Here is a 23870-nt window from a genome sequence, read left to right on the forward strand (position 1 = left end):
GTAATTATAACAGACGAGTAGCCCTGTGGACACACACTAACTATTGTTAGAAAATTGAGATGTGTGAAACACTATTTGACTCAAATGGTAATCAGAAATAATTTGTTATAAAAAAAAAGACTAAAATGTGTTGACTAAAACTGACTAAGACTAAGATACCTTTAGTTTTCTTTTCGACTAAAACTAGACTAAAATGATCTAGGACTTTTAGTCGACTAAAAACTTGACTAACAAAAATGATATTTGAATGACTAAATATGACAAAGACTAAAAAGGACATTTCGTCACAAGACTAAGACTAAATTAAAAATAGGTGACAAAATTAACACTACAACACTGAGTAACGAAAATAATGAGCATAAATCAAAGAAAGTATAGCCATACGGAGCGGCACATCTGGCCAGCGTCCCCGTCACTAGGCAACTGACTACATGATTTGATACGTGCTGAAAAGTCCTGTTTGCTGGTGAACTTGCGCTTCACCTCTTCTATGTTGATTGACAAAGCCATAAATTATGGCCTATAATGCAGCCTACTTCAATGATTGTGTGAACTGATCTGTATCTATCCTCTGCCATTCAGAGCTCCGGAAAGTTCCCAGATATTTTGAAACACCTGTTAGCAATCTCTGATGGCGGAATATTCAATGGCTCCCCGACAACATCTCAGTGCAAATTCCAAAATTGTTTGTCTATTAATTTTCCACGGCTCAACACACGAGATGACTGAACACCCGGGTGTTGTTATACCGTAAAACTCCAAATAAAAGCCCAGGCCCAAACTGCACCGGCTAGTATTACAGGTGTCTATATGAGACAGGCCTTTAATTCCCTTTCCACAAAACTTTTCCTCTGCAAAGATGGAAAATATTATCGAATTAATTATTTCAAACACACTGAATGTCTACCTATATGACTAGGCTATCTGATGACAATTACGGATCATCATTCATTTAGTGATGAGATGTTGTTCATTGAGTGAGATACAGTAAGATCCAAATAGCGGGAATAGCCAGAACAGATGAAACACGTTTTAATTAAACTTAATCTACAAAGAGATCGTATCACACTGAAAACTCATATTTTGTCACTAGCAAATAGCCTATATCGGTCCTTTGTCAAATACAGTTGCATTATCAGCCCTGACCAAAACCGTTCAGGAATTATTTATGCAAAAGTGGAACGTGCTTAATGTTTCATTCTCCTTCCTTTTCGGCACGAATGAAACAGCATGAGAGAGCATGAACCATATTGTTTCTCCCGTTTTGTATTTGCCAAATTTGACAACAGTCTACATTCAAATCATAGCCTACTTCCAGGCTCGCGGGAACATATTTTGACCAGGGGTGCTGAATAGTAAAATAATCATGGATGTCCGACGATTTCTCCCCCAGCATATGATTCGAATTTCAGACATCCCAAGTCTCCCGGAAGTTCCGGGAGTCTCCCGCATATTGATAGCGGCTCCCTGACGCCCTTAAATTAGATAAAATCTCCGAATCTAGAGTGAGCGATCAAGAGCGACATGCGAGACCGCTGCGTGTGCATCTGAGTGTAGTGCGCACACCAGGGGGGAGAGAGAGAGGTGGTGCGTGTGTGTCTGAGCGCATCAAAGACAGAGAGCATCCTGATTGGCCTGTTTCGGGCTAAATCAACCAATCAGTTTTCAGTGTAGGCGGCTTTTTTATGTCTTTTCTCGAACTTAATTAATCAGTTCAGTAGAAACAGGAGGCGTCATGGTAGAGTCAGTGCCTCAAAAAAGGAAAATGTAAGACCCATTTCAAAGTGTAGGCTACTCTTGTCTCATAAGAGTAAAACATAATGATGGACCTAGTCTTGCACGCTGCACTGTTTGTAAACAGTGACTTTAGCATTGCCCACAGCGGGTTAAATGATTGCAAAAGACATGTTGAGGTGAGTTTAACAAGTGTCAATTCATGTGCATATTATTCAGGCCTATAGCCTACTAGATGGCTAGTTGCCAAGGCTACATGAAAAGACCAAACTACCAAAATCTTGGGGGGCCGCGGATGCCTCCCTGAAATGACTTTTTGCAAGTTGGGATGTCTGGAATTTAGACACCTAAATACGCCATTTCACCGCCGTGTATGAGTAGGTCTAAGAGTGAAAAGTTTTATAATGCCCTGGGCAGCCACATTCCACTGCAACTATGAGCAGCACTTGCCACTCTGACTCATCAATAAAAACTGTGCGCGCACACACCAGTCCCATAGAAGCGCACTTGACTTTACATCATTACCCTATATCAGTAGGTTATATAGCCAGAGAATGTCCGTAGACGGGCTCTGATATAGCCTAGTCTAAGGTAAATTCCTTTTCTGACTTCTTTCTCTTTATCGCCATGGCATTTAGAATAAAGAATAACGTTCAAGAACCGTTCTGGTTTTGTTGCCAGCATAAAAACAAGCTTACCATCGGCCTATCCGCAAATTTTAAACACAAGGGATGAATTGAACGATGACGAAGTGGGACATATAGGCATAGTTCATATTGGAAAAAAAGTTATACAATTTGGAACTCTAGCTTTTCCCCACCGCAGTCTTTTAATGCCATCTAATCATAACGTCGCGGCGGTCTGCGCCCCATACTTAAGCCCAAATCACACCCAAGATCCGAACCACATGAGCAGCAACTTGATGCAACATTCTAAAACCTTGCAACTGTGACCAGACATGTGAATGCTTTTGCGGCGGCTTGTAACGGCGTGCAACATCTAATTCACACTGCTGTAACCTCCTTTCTGTAACGGTTTCCTGTCATTGCGAATCTTTAAACAGACGATCTGACGGGTTTTAGAAGATTAAATACAACCCGAAACTAAAAAACAGACCAGGCCTCTACTGGAGACCAGCCTTTAACCCAAACCTGTATTACAACCTATAGCCTATAGGCCTACTACATAGTTTGGCTGCAATGACTTTATTCATTTCTGCCAGTTAGTGCCTTTTCCCTGTGTATAAGTTATACTACATGCATTATTGTGTTTGACACTGAGGATAGCCTATATCTGAGACGGTCTGGTTCAAATGAGTTACGTTGTGAAATTGAGAATGGCACAGACTTAATTGTTTAGTCTATTCTTTGTGTTGTGAAATTGAAATGAAATATGGACTATTACAATCAATAATATGTTGAAATTAATTAAAAGGAATCAATTTATATGAAAAAATCTCTGTTGTGTGCGTGTGTAAAGCCTACAGTAGGCCTACTGTGCGCATATACTGCGCAAAAGCGCCACTTGCGCCTATGTAGGTTATCTAATTGTATAGCCTTTTTATGGCGCGGCTATGTGCGGTGTGTGTGCCAACTTTCTATGAGATAGAGAGACCTCCCTAAAGACAAAAAGTTAATTCAAGCCCTGGTTCCATAGCTGTCAACATTGAACATTGAAAATAAGGGAGATTTCCCGGGTTTCTTACCCAAAATACGGGAAAATGGCAATATTCGTCCCCATTAACGTTGGGTTGCAGTAGTATAGCAACAAAGTAGGTCAGTAGGGTAGACTGACTACAGTTGAGACATGTGTACAGTTGAGACACCTTAAATATCTTGCTTGCACAGCAAGCCCAAGTGCACATGCGTATTAGTGCCCTCTTTGATCATGGAAAATTTGAACAACACAAGTATCTCCCATCCAAGGATATCAGCAAATGTTTGTTTTCCAAAAGTAAGAATTTCACTTCACCATGCACCTTCGACAATAAATAGCTCATTACACTTATGTTACTGTTAAACGTAACTGGTATCATTACAAACATTATTTTGTGTCCTAAAAACTGGCACATTTCATGACGTAAAAGGTCGTGTAAGGTCGTTGCAAAATCTAGAGAAATGTGTGAGGTGGTCAGCGGGGGACAGTTGAGACACATTGGATTGTGTTATTACTTGAACATTCCATTTGTAGGCTACTGTTCGCCATATCTGTTCCTGTGTCACATTTTGTTCATGATGTATTCCTTTTAACCAACGCTAATTTAAATGAAATGAATGAATTTGAACTACAAACACTTTGCAATTGCTATGTTTTTATTTATTCAACTTTCCAACAAACAGATAACTATACATCATTAAAAATTGGTGTCTCAACTGTACCAGGTAGGTGTCTCAACTGTACTCTATAGGGTACAGTTGAGACACAGTCAAGACAAAACTGCACCTTAAGTTTATGAGCTTATTGTGGAAAATATAAACTACTTATGGGTATTATTGATTGATAATATTTTAGTCTATAAGCTAAGTAAATGGCATGTGGAATGTCGTGTGGAAAATTACTTCTTTTCAGTATCTATTTTTTGTTTTATTTTGTGTGGGCAAAAAGTGTCTCACCTGTACTCAGTCTACCCTACATGTCGGAAGGCTACATGTACAAGTAAGCTAGCCTACTCTTAATGCCTAAATCTTAAATTACAGACTTAAATAACTGATCTGTTGACAAAGGTTTGAGGTGACGATGTTAACTCACCAAGGTTCAGCGTTTTAGAATCCTATTTTGTAGTAGTTTTGACTGAGCAATCAACATCTTTCAAGTTCTGTTTATATTTTAAGAAAAATGAATATTCTACAATATATTACACATATTGTAATATTTTTACAAATGATTACAATTTGTAAAACCCACTGGGTTACATAAGATGCTGCCCAACAGCAAATTGCACATACTGATAATATCACAACATTGCATGTAGGCTGTGTGATTGCTCAAAATTATTTTTTTAAAGTACAGAACGTATTCTAACACATTTATGAAGTGACTAGGTAGATGCACCAAATGTGATGAAAAGTTTAAGAGCGAACAGGGCACTCAGCCTGGCTTTTAGTATTTGGTGCTGCTCTGACAGTCCACTTTTATTGACTGTTAGTCTACTGTTTTTGAGTTTGGAGATGTGGGCTACTGTTTTGCAACGACAGGCTGCGAATGCCGACTCCACAACTGTCACATTTCCCAGCCAGGTCCATGATAGGCTTTTTGTCACTGCATCCAAAAATGTCTCCCTCTGGATAATGCAGGTTAAGACCCGAGCTGTGTTACGCTCACTAAAGGACGATTCCATCTCCCCTCTAAAAGTAGCCTACATGACCCAAAGCATTATACGTCTCCGTTGCTTAAGTTTATTATTAGCACTCAGAGCTAGTGAGCGGAGCGGATGGAATTTTGTTGGAGCACGGAGCGCTTTTTAATTTAGAGGCCGGAGTGGCCGCCCTTTTTCACTCCAATTTCGCTCCGATACCACTCACACCACGAGTCTGAGGCATGCCCAAATCCACCCAGAATTCATGTCTTCGTAATAAAACCAAGACCATTAAATTTCAAAGATATTGGCCATAGTAAGTTTGTTGATGGTGATGGAGTTTGCTAAATATTTTAGAAAGATAAACAAAACAACTAGATATAGCCTATAGTAGGCCTAGGGCCTATAGTATATAGTAACAATGTAGAGCAAGAACAATGTGATGACACTGTTTCAGTGAGTAATGATTCATTTTGGAATCTAAGAAGACACATTTCACGGAAACATGAGAGTGTGCTATGGAGGGAAAAGAAAAACGTGAGCAATTTGAATATGCTTCATATCAAGTAGAAGGCTAAAGTAAAACTTGGATGCTAAGCCTGTATTCTTTAGGCAATTAATCCCACTGATCCCAGTAGACCTTGGAATGGTGTGTGTGTCTGCTTGCCTGCATATGTGTGTGTGTGCTTTATGTGTGTGTTTGTGTGTATGTTCGCTTGTGAGTGTGTGTGTGTGTGGGGGGGGTGTATTTGTGTGTGTTTGCCTACTTGCCTGGATTTGTGTGTGTCCGTGTGTCCGTGGGGGAGTGTGTGTTTGTGTGCATGTGTATGTGCGTGCGTGTGTCTGAGTCTGTGCGTACCTGTGTGTGTGCGCATGTGTGTGCATGTATCTTTGTGTGTGTTTGCCTGTGTTCATGAGTGTGTGTGTGTGCATAGTGTACAGTCACTAAATGTACACATAAATTAATTTATTGTGTGACCCCCATGAACGGAATTCCACGAAACTTGGCATGCATTCAGAGGGTCTCATATGATCCCTTTCTTGCATATTACAACACCTCATTTTTGCTTTTTCATTTGTAACTAGGTGGCACTATACATCAAATAAGTGGTTATGGGATGGGTTGACATGGGCCCTTAAAGACCAACATACAAAAAATGTTGTCCTCCTAGCAACTACGGTTCTCAAGATATTCACAGAAAACTGTGTCTGCCCTACCCTCCTTTCGGGGAGGCCAGTCAGGTGTGGGGTGACGGATCAAAATGAAAAACAATTGCTCCGTGTCATCCTTGGAGCTACATGCCCACCAAGTTTCATGTACCCCGGTCTTTCAGTGTCCCGGTGTCACGGTCGGGTCTAGAACCCGGGCTGCCGGAGTGGCAAACTGACTTTTAACCCACTAGGCCACTGAGACTAATGACTCAAGTGCAGAGCAGACAAAGTAAGATTAACTGAGTTTATTTCAGGTTTTAGACACAAAAGCTCAGAAGATCCGAAAAAGTCAAAAACAGTCCAAAAAGTTAAATCCAAAACCTCAATCCAAGGCGTAATCCAGAAAATCAAAGTCCAAGAGCCAAGCCAGGGTTCAGATAACAGAGTTCAGTCCGAGGAAGGAAAGGCAAACAAATCCAATAGGGGAATCCAAAGGAGATACGTAAACAGTCGGGTCAACACAGAGGTACAAAAAGAATCCACAGGGCAAAAACGTCCACAAATTTCCACAAAGGCTTAGAGCTTGAGACACACAGGGTAATCACGAAGACTTAGCAAAGACACAGACAAAGAGCAGGGTTTAAATACACTGACACAATGAGGAAATGAGACATGTGACCAGAGACAATGAGGAACAGGTTAATTGGATAACAAGAGGATTGGGTAACAAGTGACTAGCTAGGGACAGAACAGAAGTTTTTGGCGACATCTAGTGGCCAAAATAGTTAATGCGTGACAGGACCCCCTCTCTAGAGCGTCTCTGGCGTTCCCTGGACAATCAGGATGTTGGAGATGAAAGTTCTTTTTGAGATCTTTGTCCAGGACATCTCGTGCTGGGACCCAGGAGCGCTCTTCTGGTCCATAGCCCTCCCAGTCCACCAGGTACTGGATCCCGCCACGAACCCGGCGGGAGTCCAGCAACCGGCGAATAGTGTAAGTGAGCTGACCATCAATGATCCGAGGCAGGGGTGGGGCCTTGGGGACAGGGGCAAAGGGGGAAAACAGGACTGGGCGTAACTGGGACACATGGAAAGTGGGATTGATCTTCAGGGACCGGGGCAACTGGAGACGGTAGGTGACTGGGTTAACTCTGTGGGTAACCTTGAAGGGACCGATAAAGCGAGGGGCCAGTTTTGGGATTCCACCCCCGCGGGATGTCTTTAGAGGACAGCCAAACCTGCTGTCCAGGTCGGAACTGCAGTGCAGGCCTCCGACGGCGATTGGCCTGACGCTGGTTCCTCTTGGATGTCTGCTGCAGTGACCGTCGAGCTCGCTGCCAGGTCCTCTTGCAACGCCGGACGAAGTGCAAGACAGAGGGAACACTGACCTCCCCCTCTTGTTCAGGGAACAGTGGCGGCTGATACCCAAACTGGGTTTGAAAAGGCGACATCCCTGTGGCTGAAGACTGGAGGGTATTATGAGCGTATTCTGCCCACAACAGTTGAGAGCTCCAGGAAGTGGGGTTGTCGGACACCAGACTTCTCAAAGTAGTCTCCAGCTGCTGGTTGACCCGTTCAGTCTGGCCATTAGACTGAGGATGATACCCAGATGAGAGGCTGGCTGTGGCTCCAATCAGCTTACAAAAGGCCCGCCACACACAGGAGGAGAACTGGGGGCCCCTGTCCGAGACGATGTCCTGGGGGAGGCCAAAAACTCGAAAAACATGGAGAAAAACAAGCTTAGCAGTCTCAAATGCTGTAGGCAGCTTGGGCAAAGGTATGAAACGGCAGGCTTTAGAAAATCTATCAACAATAACCAGAATAACACTGTTACCTTCAGAAACTGGTAAGCCGGTGACAAAGTCCATGGACAGATGAGACCAAGGGCGATGAGGGATGGGGAGGGATGCAGAAGACCTTGTGGACGTTGATGTTGGTTCTTACTCTGGACGCACACAGAGCAGCTGGCCACAAAGGCCTTGATGTCTTTTAACATATCAGGCCACCAGAAACGTCTCTGGAGAAACTCACAGGTCCTCTGGGACCCAGGATGGGCAGTGAGGTGGGATGAATGGCCCCATTGAAGAACCTGGGACCTTACAATCCGGGGCACATACAGCAGTCCTCTTGGACCAGTTCCAGGATCTGGGTGTTTCAGAAGTGCCTTCTTCACAATTGCCTCCCCCAGGGATAGGTGCCACTATTAGTTTAGCAGCAATTATGGTTCTCGCCTCATCATCTTCCCGACTTGAGGGAAGGAATTGCCTAGAGAGTGCATCTGGCTTCTTGTTCTTGGTTCCAGGGGTATGAGGCGTGAAATCAAAAGCAGTGAAGAACAGTGCCCACCGGCTTGTGGGGGTTCAGGCGTTTGGCTTGTTGGAGGTATTCCAGGTTCTTGTGGTCAGTCCATACCAAGAATGGATGCTGGGCCCCCCCAGCCAGTGTCTCCATTCTTCTAGGGCACGCTTTTAACTGCCAATAGCTCTCTATCTCCAACATCATACCTGGTCTCGGTATTAGTCAAACGGTGGGACATGAAAGCACAAGGATGCAGCTTTCCATCCGATGAGCGTTGAGACAGGACAGCACCTATCCCGACCACCTCAACAATGAATGGCAATGTTGGATCGGGCAGCGTCAGAATGGGGGCAGAGGAAAAGCTTTGCTTCAGCTTCTTGAATGCCTTATCTGCCTCCTGAGTCCAAACGAAGGGCACATTACTTTTCTTAGTCAGCCTGGTAATGGGAGCAGCCACAGAACTGAAATTTCTGACAAATTTGCGATAGAAATTTGCAAACCCCAGAAATATTTGGATCTCCTTGACAGACCTAGGAGTAGCCCAGTTACGCACTGCTCGTGTCTTCTTAGAATCCATTTCAACACTGCCTTCCCTGATGATGAACCCGAGGAAGGAGACCTCAGTGGTGTGGAATTCACACTTCTCTGGTTTAACAAAGAGAGAATTCTTGAGCAACCTCTGGAGAACCTGACGCACATGATGGTGATGCTCGTGTAGGGACTTCGAGAATATTAAAATATCATCCAGGTACACAAACACAAATTGGTTAATCATGTCCCTGAGAACATCATTGATTAGGGCCTGGAAGACTGCAGGGGCGTTGGTTAGCCCAAAGGGCATCACTTGATACTCATAATGACCAGATGGGGTGTTAAACGCAGTCTTCCATTCGTCTCCTTGGCGGATTCTGACAAGATGATGATACGCGTTGCGGAGATCCAGTTTTGAGAAGATGGTGGCTCCCTGAAGTAGGTCAAAAGCAGTAGACATCAGAGGCAGAGGGTAGCGATTACGAACGGTGATCTTGTTGAGACCCCGGTAGTCAATACATGGGCGTAAACCTCCATCTTTTTTACCCACAAAGAAGAACCCTGCCCCTGCTGGAGAAGTAGAGGGACGAATAAAACCAGAGGCCAGGGCATCCTTGATGTAGTCATCCATTGCCTTACGCTCAGGTAATGAAAGAGAGAAGATACGGCCGCGTGGAGGAGCGGTGCCAGGCAGGAGTTCAATGGCGCAGTCATAAGGCCTATGGAGTGGAAGAGTAGATGCTCTTTTCTTGCTGAACACCTCCTTCAAGTCCAGATACTCAGCGGGGACATGGGATAACTCGGAGGGATCTATAGACTCTGGCTGAAAGGAAGGGCTTGCAAAGAGGCATGTAGCGTGACACGTAGGACCCCATTCAAGGATAACACCTCGACTCCAATCTATGTGAGGATTGTGGCGGTTTAACCAAGGGAAACCTAATACCACTGGGAATTCAGGGGAGCTTATTAGATGCAACGCTATCTCTTCTTGGTGATTCTCAATCATGAGAAACACAGAGGATGTAACAGAAGTCACCACCCCTGGACCAAGAGGGTGGCCATCTAAGGCGGTGACAGAGAGAGGGACATCAAGAGGGGCTTGAGGAACGTTGAGTCTGTTAACAAGGCTGGCATCAATAAAGTTTCCAGCAGCCCCAGAATCTACCAAGGCATGGCAAGAGTACACTTCTTCTGCCCAAGAGATTTTGATGGGAAGGTAGACACCAGCACCGGGTAATTCGGGAGAAAAGGTGGCTCCCGTCACAGCCCTCCCTCTGCTGGACGGGACAGGTCTTTTCCCAAGAGATCTGGGCAGGAAGCTCTGAAGTGACCAGGCTTGCCACAGTAAATGCAGCATCTCTCCCTTCTGCGCCGATCCTTCTCAGCCTGAGACAAGCGAGCACGTCCAATTTGCATAGGCTCAGGATCATCTGTGGGGATTGCAGACTGTTGCCAGAGAGGAGGTGGCCCCTCGGATGTAACTGGATAACTGGTACGGTTCCGGTTACGTTCCCGGAGCCGATTGTCTAAACGTATTGCGTGGGCAATCAGGGACTCAAGGTTGTTGGGACAGTCAATTGACGCCAGGCCATCTTTCAAAGCTTCAGATAGCCCATTCATAAAAGCTGACACAAGTGCTGGCTCATTCCAGCCACTGACAGCTGCTAGGGTTCGAAAAGTGATGGCATAATCAGCTACACTGTTCCTCCCTTGACGGAGATTTAAGAGTTGTCTTGCAGACCCCTGACCTGTGGCAGATCGATCAAAAACACGCAGCATGCCATCAGAGAATGTTTTGAAATTCGAGCACTCAGGGCCTTGTTTCTGCCAGATGGCTGTAGCCCAGGCACAGGCCTTATCAGTCAGGAGAGTAACCACATAAGCAATTTTAGCCCTATCCGTAGGATACATAGAAGGTTGCAATTCAAAAGTCAATTGGCCCTGGGTCAGGAACCCCCGGCATTGGCCCAGAGCACCGTCATACCTCCGAGGTGTAGGAAGCCGAGGTTCAGAACCCGGAGGTGGACCTGGAGCAGGAGCAGGTGGGGGAACCAGAGGTTGTGGACCAGCAGGTGGAGCAGTAGGAGGAGCTGATGGTTGTAGTTGAGTCAAGCTCTGAACTGTTTCATAGAGTTGCCTTAGAATTTGGTCATGGCGACTTAAAACATTATGTTGATTTGCCAATGCTTGCCCATGAGTGTCCATTGTTGCACCAAAGCTATTCAAGGCAGCCATTATTTTTTCAAACTCAGTGGGAACAACGTTAAGGGAACTTGATGCTTCTGCTGAGTCAGTCATGGCTAAGTCTTCTGTCACGGTCGGGTCTAGAACCCGGGCTGCCGGAGTGGCAAACTGACTTTTAACCCACTAGGCCACTGAGACTAATGACTCAAGTGCAGAGCAGACAAAGTAAGATTAACTGAGTTTATTTCAGGTTTTAGACACAAAAGCTCAGAAGATCCGAAAAAGTCAAAAACAGTCCAAAAAGTTAAATCCAAAACCTCAATCCAAGGCGTAATCCAGAAAATCAAAGTCCAAGAGCCAAGCCAGGGTTCAGATAACAGAGTTCAGTCCGAGGAAGGAAAGGCAAACAAATCCAATAGGGGAATCCAAAGGAGATACCGTAAACAGTCGAGGTCAACACAGAGGTAAAAAAAAGAATCCACAGGGCAAAAAACGCCCACAAATTTCCACAAAGGCTTAGAGCTTGAGACACACAGGGTAATCACGAAGACTTAGCAAAGACACAGACAAAGAGCAGGGTTTAAATACACTGACACAATGAGGAAATGAGACATGTGACCAGAGACAATGAGGAACAGGTTAATTGGATAACAAGAGGATTGGGTAACAAGTGACTAGCTAGGGACAGAACAGAAGTTTTTGGCGACATCTAGACATCTAGCCAAAATAGTTAATGCGTGACACCCGGGAATCGTTGACACAAAATTACTGAAGAAAAATATCGCTTCGCTGCACAGTGGTCATAATAAAGTCTTATCTTATCTCATGTCAGTCAATCTTTGGTTATTTTACAGGACTATTAACAACCATTTGTCACATTCACTGCAAAAAAATGAATTCTAACCAAGTGTTATTGATCTTATATTAAGATTAAAAAATCTATTTGGTATTGTTTTTAGTATAAAAAGACGTACCTAGCGCCCTCTCAAAAGATCATTTTGACTTAATTTAAGAAGACTTTAACTTATTTTAAGGAGTCTTATCAAGACAAATTTGCTCAACGCACTGGCAGACAAATTTGCTTGTTTTCAAGATGAGATGTCTTAAAATAAGTCAAATATTTTTTGAAATTAAGTCAAATGATTTCACAAGAAAGCGCTAGGTAAGTCTCTTTATACTGAAAACAATACCAATTAGTTTTTTTTATCTTGATATAAGATTAATAACACTTGGTTAGATTTTGTTAGATAAGCAGTTTTTGCAGTGTAGTGACATCATGTTTCCATGGGGAATCTGCTTTTCTACACTGCTTAGCACCATCACTGTTGCTTGCAGCTATATCATTTGCCATGTATTTATGCATTATGAATATTATTAACAATGTTGGCTGTTTCTGCCCTCAGGTTTTTTATCTTCCCATGGCTCTGGTCATTCCCCCATCTGTGTTTGCTGTTCATGTGCAGTTCAACCTCCTCTACCAGTTCTGGATACACACAGAGGTGATTGTTTTGACCCAATATGGTTAAAGCCTTTTAAGGATGTGATTAGTAGGGAGGTGGGGTAAAGTAATTATTACCAAGAGTTGCTCAGGTTATGCTATAACATGTGAGTTAATATATTATCACGTCCTGTAGAAAATACTTTTTTTGGTTTACTTACTGTTTTTTGATCACAAACAGTTAGCACAAAACATACACAATGAAATCGAGGAGTAAGAAATACAACAGCTCCAGTTGCAGTTGAGATAAAAAAAGGAAAGCTCCTTAGTACATGAACATACATCACACATTAGATTAGATTAGATTAGATTAAATTCAACTTTATTGTCATTATGCAGAGTACAAGTACAGAGACAACTAGATGTACCGCATAGCGGTACAAAATATGACCGCCGCTCAGTCCTGTACATCCGTTCCGCGAAAATAAATCACACTTCAATTTGTCTCCATCCCCCACTCTTGAAACTTTTGTGTATGCTTGTTTGGCATGCCTGAGTGTGTGTGTGCGGCTGCACAGAAAGTAGCCTACTGGTGCTGAAAAGGTGAATAGATTGTAGAATAGCCAAAGAAGATGTAGCATTGTTATAAAACCTTTAAAATCTCTAAACAATCACAAGTAGGGCAGTTCATCACAGTTCATCCATTGCAACTGGATTGATGAAAGGTCACTTACACCTGTAGGCTACATTGTATTTGGGAAAAGCAAAAGGTATCAGCATGATGTTATTTATTTATTTATTTATGTATTTTTATGTATTTATAAACAAAAACATCTCTGTCAGTTCCATGCCATTCCATTTTCAACAGCTATCAAAAACAAAGGTCATTTTTGGATGGATGGATTTTTTGTGAATGTTTCTTCTTCTACATAAGATTTTAGTCATCTTTAGTTCATGTAATACTTTATTGTCAATGCACAAATTAAGTAACAGTAGTCTGAAACGTTATTGTTAATGCACAAATTAAGTAACAGTAGCCTAGTCTGAAACGAAATGCTGTTTTACATCTAACCAGTGGTGCAAATAACTGACATGTCCAAATGGGCCTTGATGAAATCATTAAGCTAGACTGTTCATACACATTTTAACGGGCCAAAGTTGAAGAGCTTTTGTCCGTTATTGTTCGTTGCAAATATAGGCTGATTCATGTTCCCTTGCATTGTGTAACTGAGGTCCATGGCTAGTCTGGCTTTCATCAGACCAAGCTCAATCTTTTAAGAAATCAAAAACAAATGGCGGGCAGATCAGGCTGGGTTCACCCAGCCTAGTCCATAGGCACCCGATATTGTTTAATTTTCGATTGAGATATACACGCTCTGGCTATTCTAAATGCAAAATGCATCAGGGAGTTATGACAAAACGGTAACTAACAAACTAGATCCTAATAGAAAGCTGTTAGCTTCCCTAAGCTACAGGTAGGATTATAAGGTAGGCCTATTTACAACATAAATTGTCAATAGGCTATGCTGGCGACACAAATAAAATCTCCTTTGAAACCAATGGTTTCGCCTTACAGTATCAAGCGCTTAACTTAAACTGTCATATCGCGTGGCGAAAAGTTGTAATAACATTCACGCAGCTCCATGAGTCAAGGAAAGCCTTGAATGAAGTAGCCACTTCTAAATGGGACCCACTACACAGTAGCTTAAGGTGTGTTGCTAAAGCAGCCATAATGAAATGAAGGTGTCATTGTTTGGATACTTCACACACGCGTGCTTTTAATTTCACAGACTACAACTACCAAGCTGTAATCAAAGCACATCGATTCCCCTCTCACACCCTGCACGCACTTAAAACAAAATTAACAGGCGTCTCAGTCTCACTCATGTATAGGCAAAACTGTATCAGACCGGTGTAACGTTGGTAAATCTTCCATTGCACAGAATGATTTTTGTAGCCGCGTGCAATAAATGACAGTCGAAAGATAGAAACAGTGCTGCTATCAATTTGCTTTGGTATAACCGCATTTATAGTTTTCTACAAATGCAATCAATCAAATGCCTCCATCACTCAATCAACGCTTAACGGTAACATTACCTAGGTCCTTATTGATATTACAAGATTAAGCGTACCTGCAGTAAAACCAAGCATGTCGATAAACATCCTCAGATTTATTTAGGCTTCAAGAAGAAATGGGAATTACACTTCATGTGAACATCGTCCTATCCTTATTAGATGTTCGCTGCGATAAATTACAGTCCTTGTAGGAAGCGTCCATTGTTTTTCCAACCCACTTTTAACTTCCAACAAAATTACGTCTCACTGCAACGATCGCCATCTAGTGGACAAAGCGACTACTTATCGCCAATACTGAAAATGCAGCCATGATGATGATGATGAATATTTATTTTGGCTTTCTTTTAATCCTACTGAATTTGTAATTATGTATCGGCCGTTCTAATACCGATAGTATGTGGGTGCCTGTGTGTGTGCATGTGTGTGTGCACCGCCATTTACAGGCCAATGAGTGTACAGTCACTAAATGTACACATAACCTAATTTTTTTAGACCCCCCCATGGATGAAATTCTACGGGGACGAAATGAAATTTTTCCGTAAAAGTCTAGTGGGGCTACATACCCACCAAATTTCATGTACCCCGGTGGTTCGGTGTCCCGGGTATCAATGACCAAAAATTCAGGGAGTAGATGACGGGAAAAATTCTTGAATTGTGTGCATGTGTGCGTGTACAAATTTATGTTTATGTGTGTGGGTGTGTGTGTATGCGTGCTTTGTGTGTTTGCCTGCGTATGTGTGTTTGTGCATGTGCATGCATGCGTACATATGTCTACTGTGTGAGTATGTGTCATACATTATGATTACTGTAAAATGTATGTGTGTGCGTGTGTATCTGTTTATGCACATGTGTGCACATGGAATGGGTTAACATGACCCCTGGAGGCAAACATACGGAAAAAATTGGTCATCCTAGGCCCTACAGTTCTCAAGATATTCACAGAGAACTGTGTCTGCCCTACCCTCCTTTCGGGGGGTCCAGTCCAGCGGGAGGGGGCTACAGATCAAAATGAAGAATGACGGTTCCATGCTATCCATGTGGGGGTACATGCCCACCAAGTTTTGTGTACCCCGGTCTTTCAGTGTCCCGGGAATCCTTGTTGGTGGACGTCACTAAATGTACACATAAATTATTTTATTGTAAGGCCCCCCATGAACGAAAGTACACAAAACTTGGCATGCATTCGGAGGATGTCATAATGATCCCACACCCTTAAGACCAACATACATAAAAAAGGTGGACCTCCTAGGCCCTACGGTTCTCGAGATATTCACAGAAAACTGTCTCTGGCCACCTACAGGCCAGTTGGTGTATAGTAACATAAATTAATTTATTGTGTGGCGCCCCATGAACGGAATTCCACAAAACTTGGCGTGCATACAGAGGGTGTCATAATGATCCTACACTTTTAATTTCGTGCAGTTTTGACCTTGTCAGCCAGAGATATTGTGATGAAAACACCTAATTTTTGCTTTTTAATTTTTAACTAGGTGGCGCTATACATGAAATAAGTGGTAATGGGATGGGTTGACATGCCCCCTTAAGACCAACATACATAAAAAAGGTGGACCTCCTAGGCCCTACGGTTCTCGAGATATTCACAGAAAACTGTCTCCGGCCACCTACAGGCCAGTTGGTGTATAGTAACATAAATTAATTTATTGTGTGGTGCCCCCATGAACGGAATTCCACAAAACTTGGCGTGCATACAGAGGGTGTCATAATGATCCTACACTTTTAATTTCGTGCAGTTTTGACCTTGTCAGCCAGAGATATTGTGATGAAAACACCTAATTTTTTGCTTTTTAATTTTTAACTAGGTGGCGCTATACATGAAATAAGTGGTAATGGGATGGGTTGACATGCCCCCTTAAGACCAACATACATAAAAAGGTGGACCTCCTAGGCCCTACGGTTCTCGAGATATTCACAGAAAACTGTCTCCGGCCACCTACAGGCCAGTTGGTGTATAGTAACATAAATTAATTTATTGTGTGGCGCCCCATGAACGGAATTCCACAAAACTTGGTGTGCATACAGAGGGTGTCATAATGATCCTACACTTCCAATTTCGTGCAGTTTTGACTATGTTAGGTCACAGATACCTTCAATTACAACACCTCATTTTTACTTTTTTTGTGTTTAACTAGGTGGCGCTATACATGAAATGAGTGGTTATGGAATGGGTTGACATGGCCCCTTGAGATCAACATACAAAAAAATGGTCCTCCTAAACCCTACGGGTTTTGAGATATTCACAGAAAACTGTGTCTGCCCTACCCTCCTTTCGGGGTCCAGTCCAGCGGGGGCTACAGATCAAAACGAAAAACGATGGTTCCATGCTATCCATGTGGGGTTACATGCCCACCAAGTTTCGTGTACCCGGTCTTTCAGTGTCCGGGAATCATTGACGGAAATTTGGGCATGCGAAAAGAAAAAAAAAAAAAAAAAAAATCTGACTAAACCTATATGACCGCCCGCCAAGCTTGCTTGGCGGTCATAATGAAATGCAGTGCAATGTGATATACAAAGTAGGTGGTGCATAGACAGGACAAAAGATATAGTGCAGTGTAGACATTAGTCAGCAGGGCCTGACAGACTGTGTCCAAGGCTACTCAAGGCCTGTGCTGCTGAGCTGGGGGAGCCACTGAAGCACACCTTCAATCTAAGTCTACTCCTTGGACAAGTTCCAACACTGTGGAAGACATCATGTCTCACCCCTGTCCCTAAAAAGCCACATCCTAGTGAGCTTAATGACTACAGACCTGTCGCTCTAACATCACATGTGATGAAGACAATGGAGCGACTCATCTTAGGTATGCTCAGACCCCAGATGCGCCATGCACTAGACCCGTTACAGTTTGCATACCAGGAGAAAGTGGGCGTGGACGATGCCATCACTTATTTTCTACACAGGACACATTCTCACCTGGACAAGGGGAAAAGTGCTGTGAGAATCATGTTCTTTGATTTCTCAAGTGCTTTTAACACCATCCAACCCCTCAGACTGGGAGACAAGCTCTTGCAGATGTGCGAGACGCTCACCTGGTAACCTGGATCACAGATTACCTGACGGAGCGACCACAGTTCGTCAGACTGAAGAACTGTCTCTCTGACACTGTGATCAGCAGCACCGGAGCGCCACAGGGAACTGTGCTCTCTCCAGTCCTGTTCACCTTGTACACATCTGACTTCTGCTACATGCCACATGCAGAAGTTTTCTGACGATACTGCAATTGTGGGGTTTATCAGGAACGGGCAGGAGGAGGAGTATAGGAGCCTGGTGGATGACTTTGTGCATTGGTGCAAACTCAATCATCTCTAACTCAACACTTCAAAGACCAAGGAGATGGTGGTGGATTTCCGCAGGTCTAAGCCCACTCTGCTACCAGTCTCCATTGATGGGGTCAATGTCGAGGTGGGAAGCACCTACAAGTACCTGGGTCTCCACCTGGACAATAAACTGGACTGGTCAGCCAACACTGACACACTCTACAAGAAAGGGCAGAGCAGGCTGTACTTCCTGAGGAGGCTGCGCTCCTTCAATGTGTGCAGCAAGCTCCTCAGGATGTTCTACCAGTCTGTTGTTGCCAGCGTCCTCTTCTATGCAGTCGTATGTTGGGGAGGAAGCACAAAGAAGAAGGATGCGGGGCGACTTGACAGGCTGGTAAGGAAAGCTGGCTCCTGTAGTGGGAGCTGAACTGGAGTGCATCACTTTAATATCTGACAAAAGGACCCTGAACAAACTGATCAACATCTTGGACAATAAGTGTCATCCACTCCACAGCACTATTGTTAAGCAGAAGAGCCTGATCAGCTGGAGACTTCGCTCACTGCCTTGCACAACAGTCAGACTGAGGAAGTCATTCATCCCCAGGGCCATTAAACTGTTCAATGCATCACTTAAGGGAAGAGGAGAAATAGACGTATCCCGCATAGTCTGTCTGCCTCTTCACCACCTCCATGTCTTGAACTGTCTGTCCACTAGCCACTTTACCATTGTCTTCTGCCTCACTGTTTGCGTGCTTTATTAGCACATATGCACAACCCCTCCATCCATGCCACAGCCGAACTGTGACCACACTTATACCTTTCTTAATATAGTTATTTATACATAGATATATAGATTTTATTCTTGCACTGTTGCACTGTTTGACTTACTCATTTGCACCATCACCATGACACTCATTCACAAAGAGCACCTTACCTTACCTTATGCATAGAGGACCACAGGCTCAGTCCCTGCTTCAGTCATTGCAAGCGCACCTGATTGATTAATCACCCACTATGTGGATACTGTTTTTTAGAATTGATTTAGATTATCTACAGTCCTTATTGCTTAGTTGAGTTTTTTTTTATATTATATACTTTTAATGACTTTTTCTGCTGTTAGTGAATGTGTGTGTGTGTGTATGTTGTCTGTATGCTACTGTGACCTTGAATTTCCCCTAGGGATCAATAAAGTATCTATCTATCTATCTATCTATTAGTATTTGTTTTCAGAAGGTGGTTTAGAGTAGAATCAATTAAATATAAGTATGTGCAGTGTATTAGCAGTAACTTATAAAATATATATGGCTATGTAATATGAACAACGTATGAACAACATGTACAGATATGTGCAATGTAGTGGCAGCAGGGCTCGAATTATCTTTTTGTCTTTGGGTCTCTCTATCTCATAGAAAGTTGGCACACCCCGCACATACCTAACAAGGCAATTCAATTAGATAGCCTAGGCGCAAGTGGCGTTTTTGCGCAGTATATGCGCACAGTAGGCCTACTGTAGGCTTTACACACGCACACAACAGACAGAGATTTTTTCATATAAATTGATTCCTTTGAATTAATTTCAATATATTATTGATTGTAATAGTCCATATTTCATTTCTATTTCAGAATACAAAGAATAGACTAAACGATTTAGTCTGTGCCATTCTCAATTTTCACAATGTAACTCATTCACACCAGACCGTCTCAGATATAGGCTATCCTCAGTGTCAAACACAAGGCATGTAGTGTAACTTATACACAGGGAAAATGCACTAACTGGCAGAAATTAATAAAGCCAAGCTATGTAGTAGGCCTATAGGCTAATGCACACATATGACAACACCCGGGTGTTCAGTCGTCTCGTGTGTTAAACCGTGGAAAATTAATAGACAAACAATTAATAGACAGACAAAGAGGATTTTTGTACAGCCACAGCATATTCTGTGTTGTAGCTATGAACACATACAATGGCTCGTTTAAAAGGTGAGACTTTAAGCTCTCAGTGGGTGCAAACCGTGTATTTCTACACGCCTCGGTTCCTGAGAAATCTCAAGCTAAACAGTGGCTAGTTTTCATCAAAATCGCTGTTTTTTTCTAGAAAAAAAAAAATACTAGATTACTAAATTCCTACTTGTTGCCTGTAAACTTCCCGGGAAGTGATCAGCGAGACCTGGGGAGACTGCCACCTAGTGATAGACCCACGAAAATGGCCTGGTTTTGAGCTGACGTGCATGCGTCACTGATTCGACCCAAAGCGGCAACCGAGTTATGATAAAATGTCCAGATAAAATGTCCAGATTGTGTGTTTCATGAGTTTTCGATCGTCATATATTTCATTTCCATTCATCACAGAGTTCCCAAAATCACATATACGGTGTGTTAGAGTGTCTAGTTTCGTAATTAAAAAAAAAGCTAAACACGTAAAATTATGTTTTTGGCACTTCACGCATGGGAAGGAAAAACGTAATATTACGTTTTTGGCACTCAATGAGTTAATGGTAAGAGATCGCACAGGGATGGATGATGAGTGGTTGTTTAAGATTAAATTACAATGCCAGACACCTTCAGATATGATAGACCCCCTCAGATTTTTGACTTTGTTTCTTTCATGACAGCCAGTCCTCACTCTATGGGAGCTCGACTCCCTCTGGCTCCCACGTAATTTGAGCACTGAGTGGCAGTATCATTATAGTAGTAGTAAAAACAATATTTATAAATGCAATGTATTAACAGAATATATTACAGAAAAACTGAATAAATATGGATATTTAGAATGAACCATATAAACAGATATGTACAGTGTGTACAGCTATGTGCAGTGGTAACAGTACCATTGTAGTGCAGAGACAGTAACATTATAATAGTATTAAGAATAAGTATATGTGCAGGATGTAGAGCAGTATAATATGGCTATGTATAAGTGTAATTAAAGTATGTACATTTGTAAATTAATAGACACTATGGATGGGATAGGGTACAGTGGGCAGTGCTTCGACTTGGCCAGCTTCACTCGCGGTCCGCGCGTGTCACGCGACTTTAATTTGTATTTTTCCAGTGAGACGCTGCAACAACCCAAACAACCGGTAGATGGCTCAAGTGAGCAGGGTGTCTCGTAAAAATAAATGGAGCCTGGAAAACCCTACACAGACTTAACTACAGACTTTAGCAGACTGGTTTAGAAATAATTTAATAACCAGAAATATGCCTGCCCTGCCCTAATAAAGAAATATTTGGTTAACCCGTTTCCTATTTACGCTAGGCTATGTAAAACTCCCCCATTAACAGCATCACGTCACTAACCACAGCTAAGACTGCACAATCTCGTATTCACTCTTTTGGATATCTGAAGCCAGTTTGTCTACTTAGATACTGTAAATCGTCAAATTATGGCCGGGGTCTTAAGATAAAGTACAGGCCTTTAGGGGCAGGATTGTATTCGAGACAGCCCTTTATTTCTTATGCGAGTTTTATTTTGAGACATGCGTTTCTTGGAGGGCATACTGGTAGGCCTTCAAAAGCATGACATTTTCGGTTTAGTTTGATATTATTTACTTTTGGACTGTTTCATTATATTGTTAAATGTTGGGACTGATGGGCACTGAAATCTGGGGAGGTATTTGATGATCACTATTACGTTCCATGTAGTTGAAAGAGTGTCGGGATTTCAAACAAACCATCCGCTTTCATGCGTTCATTGAACGTCCACGGTGCTGTAATGGAAACCTTATTACGTAGCCAAGTAGCCTATTGAGTTATTTTTAAATTATGCATAATTTACTTTGTATTAATTTCGTAGGCTGGAATGCCTCGAGTCGCGGCAACAATTGTGTTTAAATGTAGTAGCGTGTTTCAGCCTCTGGCAAGCTCTGGCAAGGCGGTAAGCGATTGAGAGCGACATGTTGGAGACCCAGCTGGAAAGTCAGTGGCCGAATGCACGCAAGAGTTGTATACATAAGAAACACCCAGAGTTTGGGGGTGCCAAAACGCGTAACTCCCTCTATCGTGCGTAAATGACACGGGAGAATTCTGGCTGGGTGAAATATCCGTAGTTACGCGTTTTTTTACTTTACGCACGCACTTGGGTTAATTACCCGCTTAGTGTTTTGTTGTGCCTATACAGTGTTGGGATTAACACGTTCTAAAAATGGCATAATGTAGGCCTAATGGGCCTAATTTGCTGTAACGTGGTAGGCTAATGTAAGGCATTACAAAAAAAATGGTACATATTTTACTCGGGAGTCGGGACAAACTTCAGTAACACGCGTTAATGCATTTTAACCCGAAATTAAGTGGTATTTTGTTTTTATAAGCATACTTCCGAACTGAGTGCCACTTTGTTAGTATTTGGGGAAACTGCGAGTAAGGGGCTGCGACCATTCTACATGTAGGCTTCTGAAGTGCCGCGAGGGTGCAGCAAATGAACTTCAGAAACAATATATTTAAGCTCACGACATTCAGACTGGCATAAAAAGTTAACGGCCCACCGGGAATCCTCCCGAAGCTCCCGATAGCCACTCCGGGGTTGCATTCAAAGCATTAAATAACTTAATTTAACAGATATTGCAACTGCATGGTTAACTATACCATGAGGTTAATAAAGCTGGTTCCGAATTAGTCATTGAATTAATAGCTTTATTTTGTTATATAGAAGTATCTAAATAACCTGTTAAAATGTACCAGAATTCAGGAAATTGCATCTAGTCCAAAAAAAAATTTGTGGGGGAGGACCCCCATACCCCCGCTGAAATGTCCCACCCACTTTCAGAATGCCTCTGACGCCCATGCCTCCCCTGCCAATTGTCGCTGTCTTCCGCCCGTGCCACAGCCACACACTGTGATAACGTTCTTAAATCCATCTTTCCCGTGAGCTTGCATGCTACCAGTCCTTCCTTTTCAAATGTGTTGCACCTGTTTGCACAATTTCACAAATAATCATATGTGATTAATAATATGACAAATAATCCCTGTGCACGGGGACCGAAACAATGCATGCCATTTTTTTCCGTGTTTATCACGTATTTTAACTTTCCCCGCTGTCTTGCAGTTTTAATGTTTTCCCGTAGAATATCCCATATTGTAATACTCTCATAACAGCCCTGCCATCGGGCCTGTCTCTGTGTTGCCCTGTTGCTACCCCTTGCCCTTCCAACGAAACAGATGTCTTCAAATCATCGTTTTCCTTGCTTGAAGGTGAATTTAGAGTGATGTTAACCTATTTAAGTTTAACGGCGTGATTGTCGTGAGAGCCGCGATTCATTGGCACTTGCATGTTCGGCCTTATGTCTCGTCGCACCTGAGGCTACTCAGCTACAAGAGAAAGAATTTCCCCTGTTTGTATGTTCACTGCAAGTTGGCCTACCATAACTTACCAACTCTGCACTGTAGACCCTAACTGGCTATTTATATTTTTCTGTGAAATAAGCAAATGTATTTGTTCAACTTTATGAAGCAGAATTACGCATAGGCTACTTGGAACATAATACATTTGACAAAGGACAGATGTATGTTGCTAGTGACAAAATATTAACTTTCAGTGTTTTACGATGTCTTTGTCATGGGGAAGTGTTTTTCCCCATGCATTTATTCTAGGAGAGAAGCGGGTTCTGTGTTTTTCAGGGGCCGTATTCACAAAGAATTTTAAGGCTAAAAGTAGCTCCTAACTGGCGAATTTAGGAGCAACTCCTAAAAATAATGGGCGTGTCACTCCTAACTTTAGGGACTCCTAATTTTTTTCACAAAAAATTAATTCACGAAGCATTTTAGACCTAAAAGTAGCACCTAAGTCTGGGACAGCTTAAGTCGAGAGGACTCCTAACTCACTAAGACCTATTCATAAACAGCTTTTTTGTGGCATTTTACGTTGCAATGTTTTGAAATGCGTAGCCTATGCGCA

The 23870-nt window shown here is 42.7% G+C and overlaps 1 protein-coding gene across 1 annotated transcript in view; it reads left to right on the forward strand.

Moving 5' to 3' along the window:
* agmo (alkylglycerol monooxygenase) overlaps positions 1 to 23870 on the forward strand; it is a 262745-nt gene that overhangs the window by 80645 nt on the left and 158230 nt on the right. The window contains exon 5 of the mRNA XM_048260252.1: positions 12597 to 12692. Within this exon, the coding sequence (XP_048116209.1) occupies positions 12597 to 12692 (96 nt within the window). The remainder of the gene's footprint in view (positions 1 to 12596; positions 12693 to 23870) is intronic.

The sequence above is a fragment of the Alosa alosa genome, chromosome 13 (assembly GCF_017589495.1).
Source record: "Alosa alosa isolate M-15738 ecotype Scorff River chromosome 13, AALO_Geno_1.1, whole genome shotgun sequence".
Lineage (NCBI taxonomy): Eukaryota > Metazoa > Chordata > Actinopteri > Clupeiformes > Clupeidae > Alosa > Alosa alosa.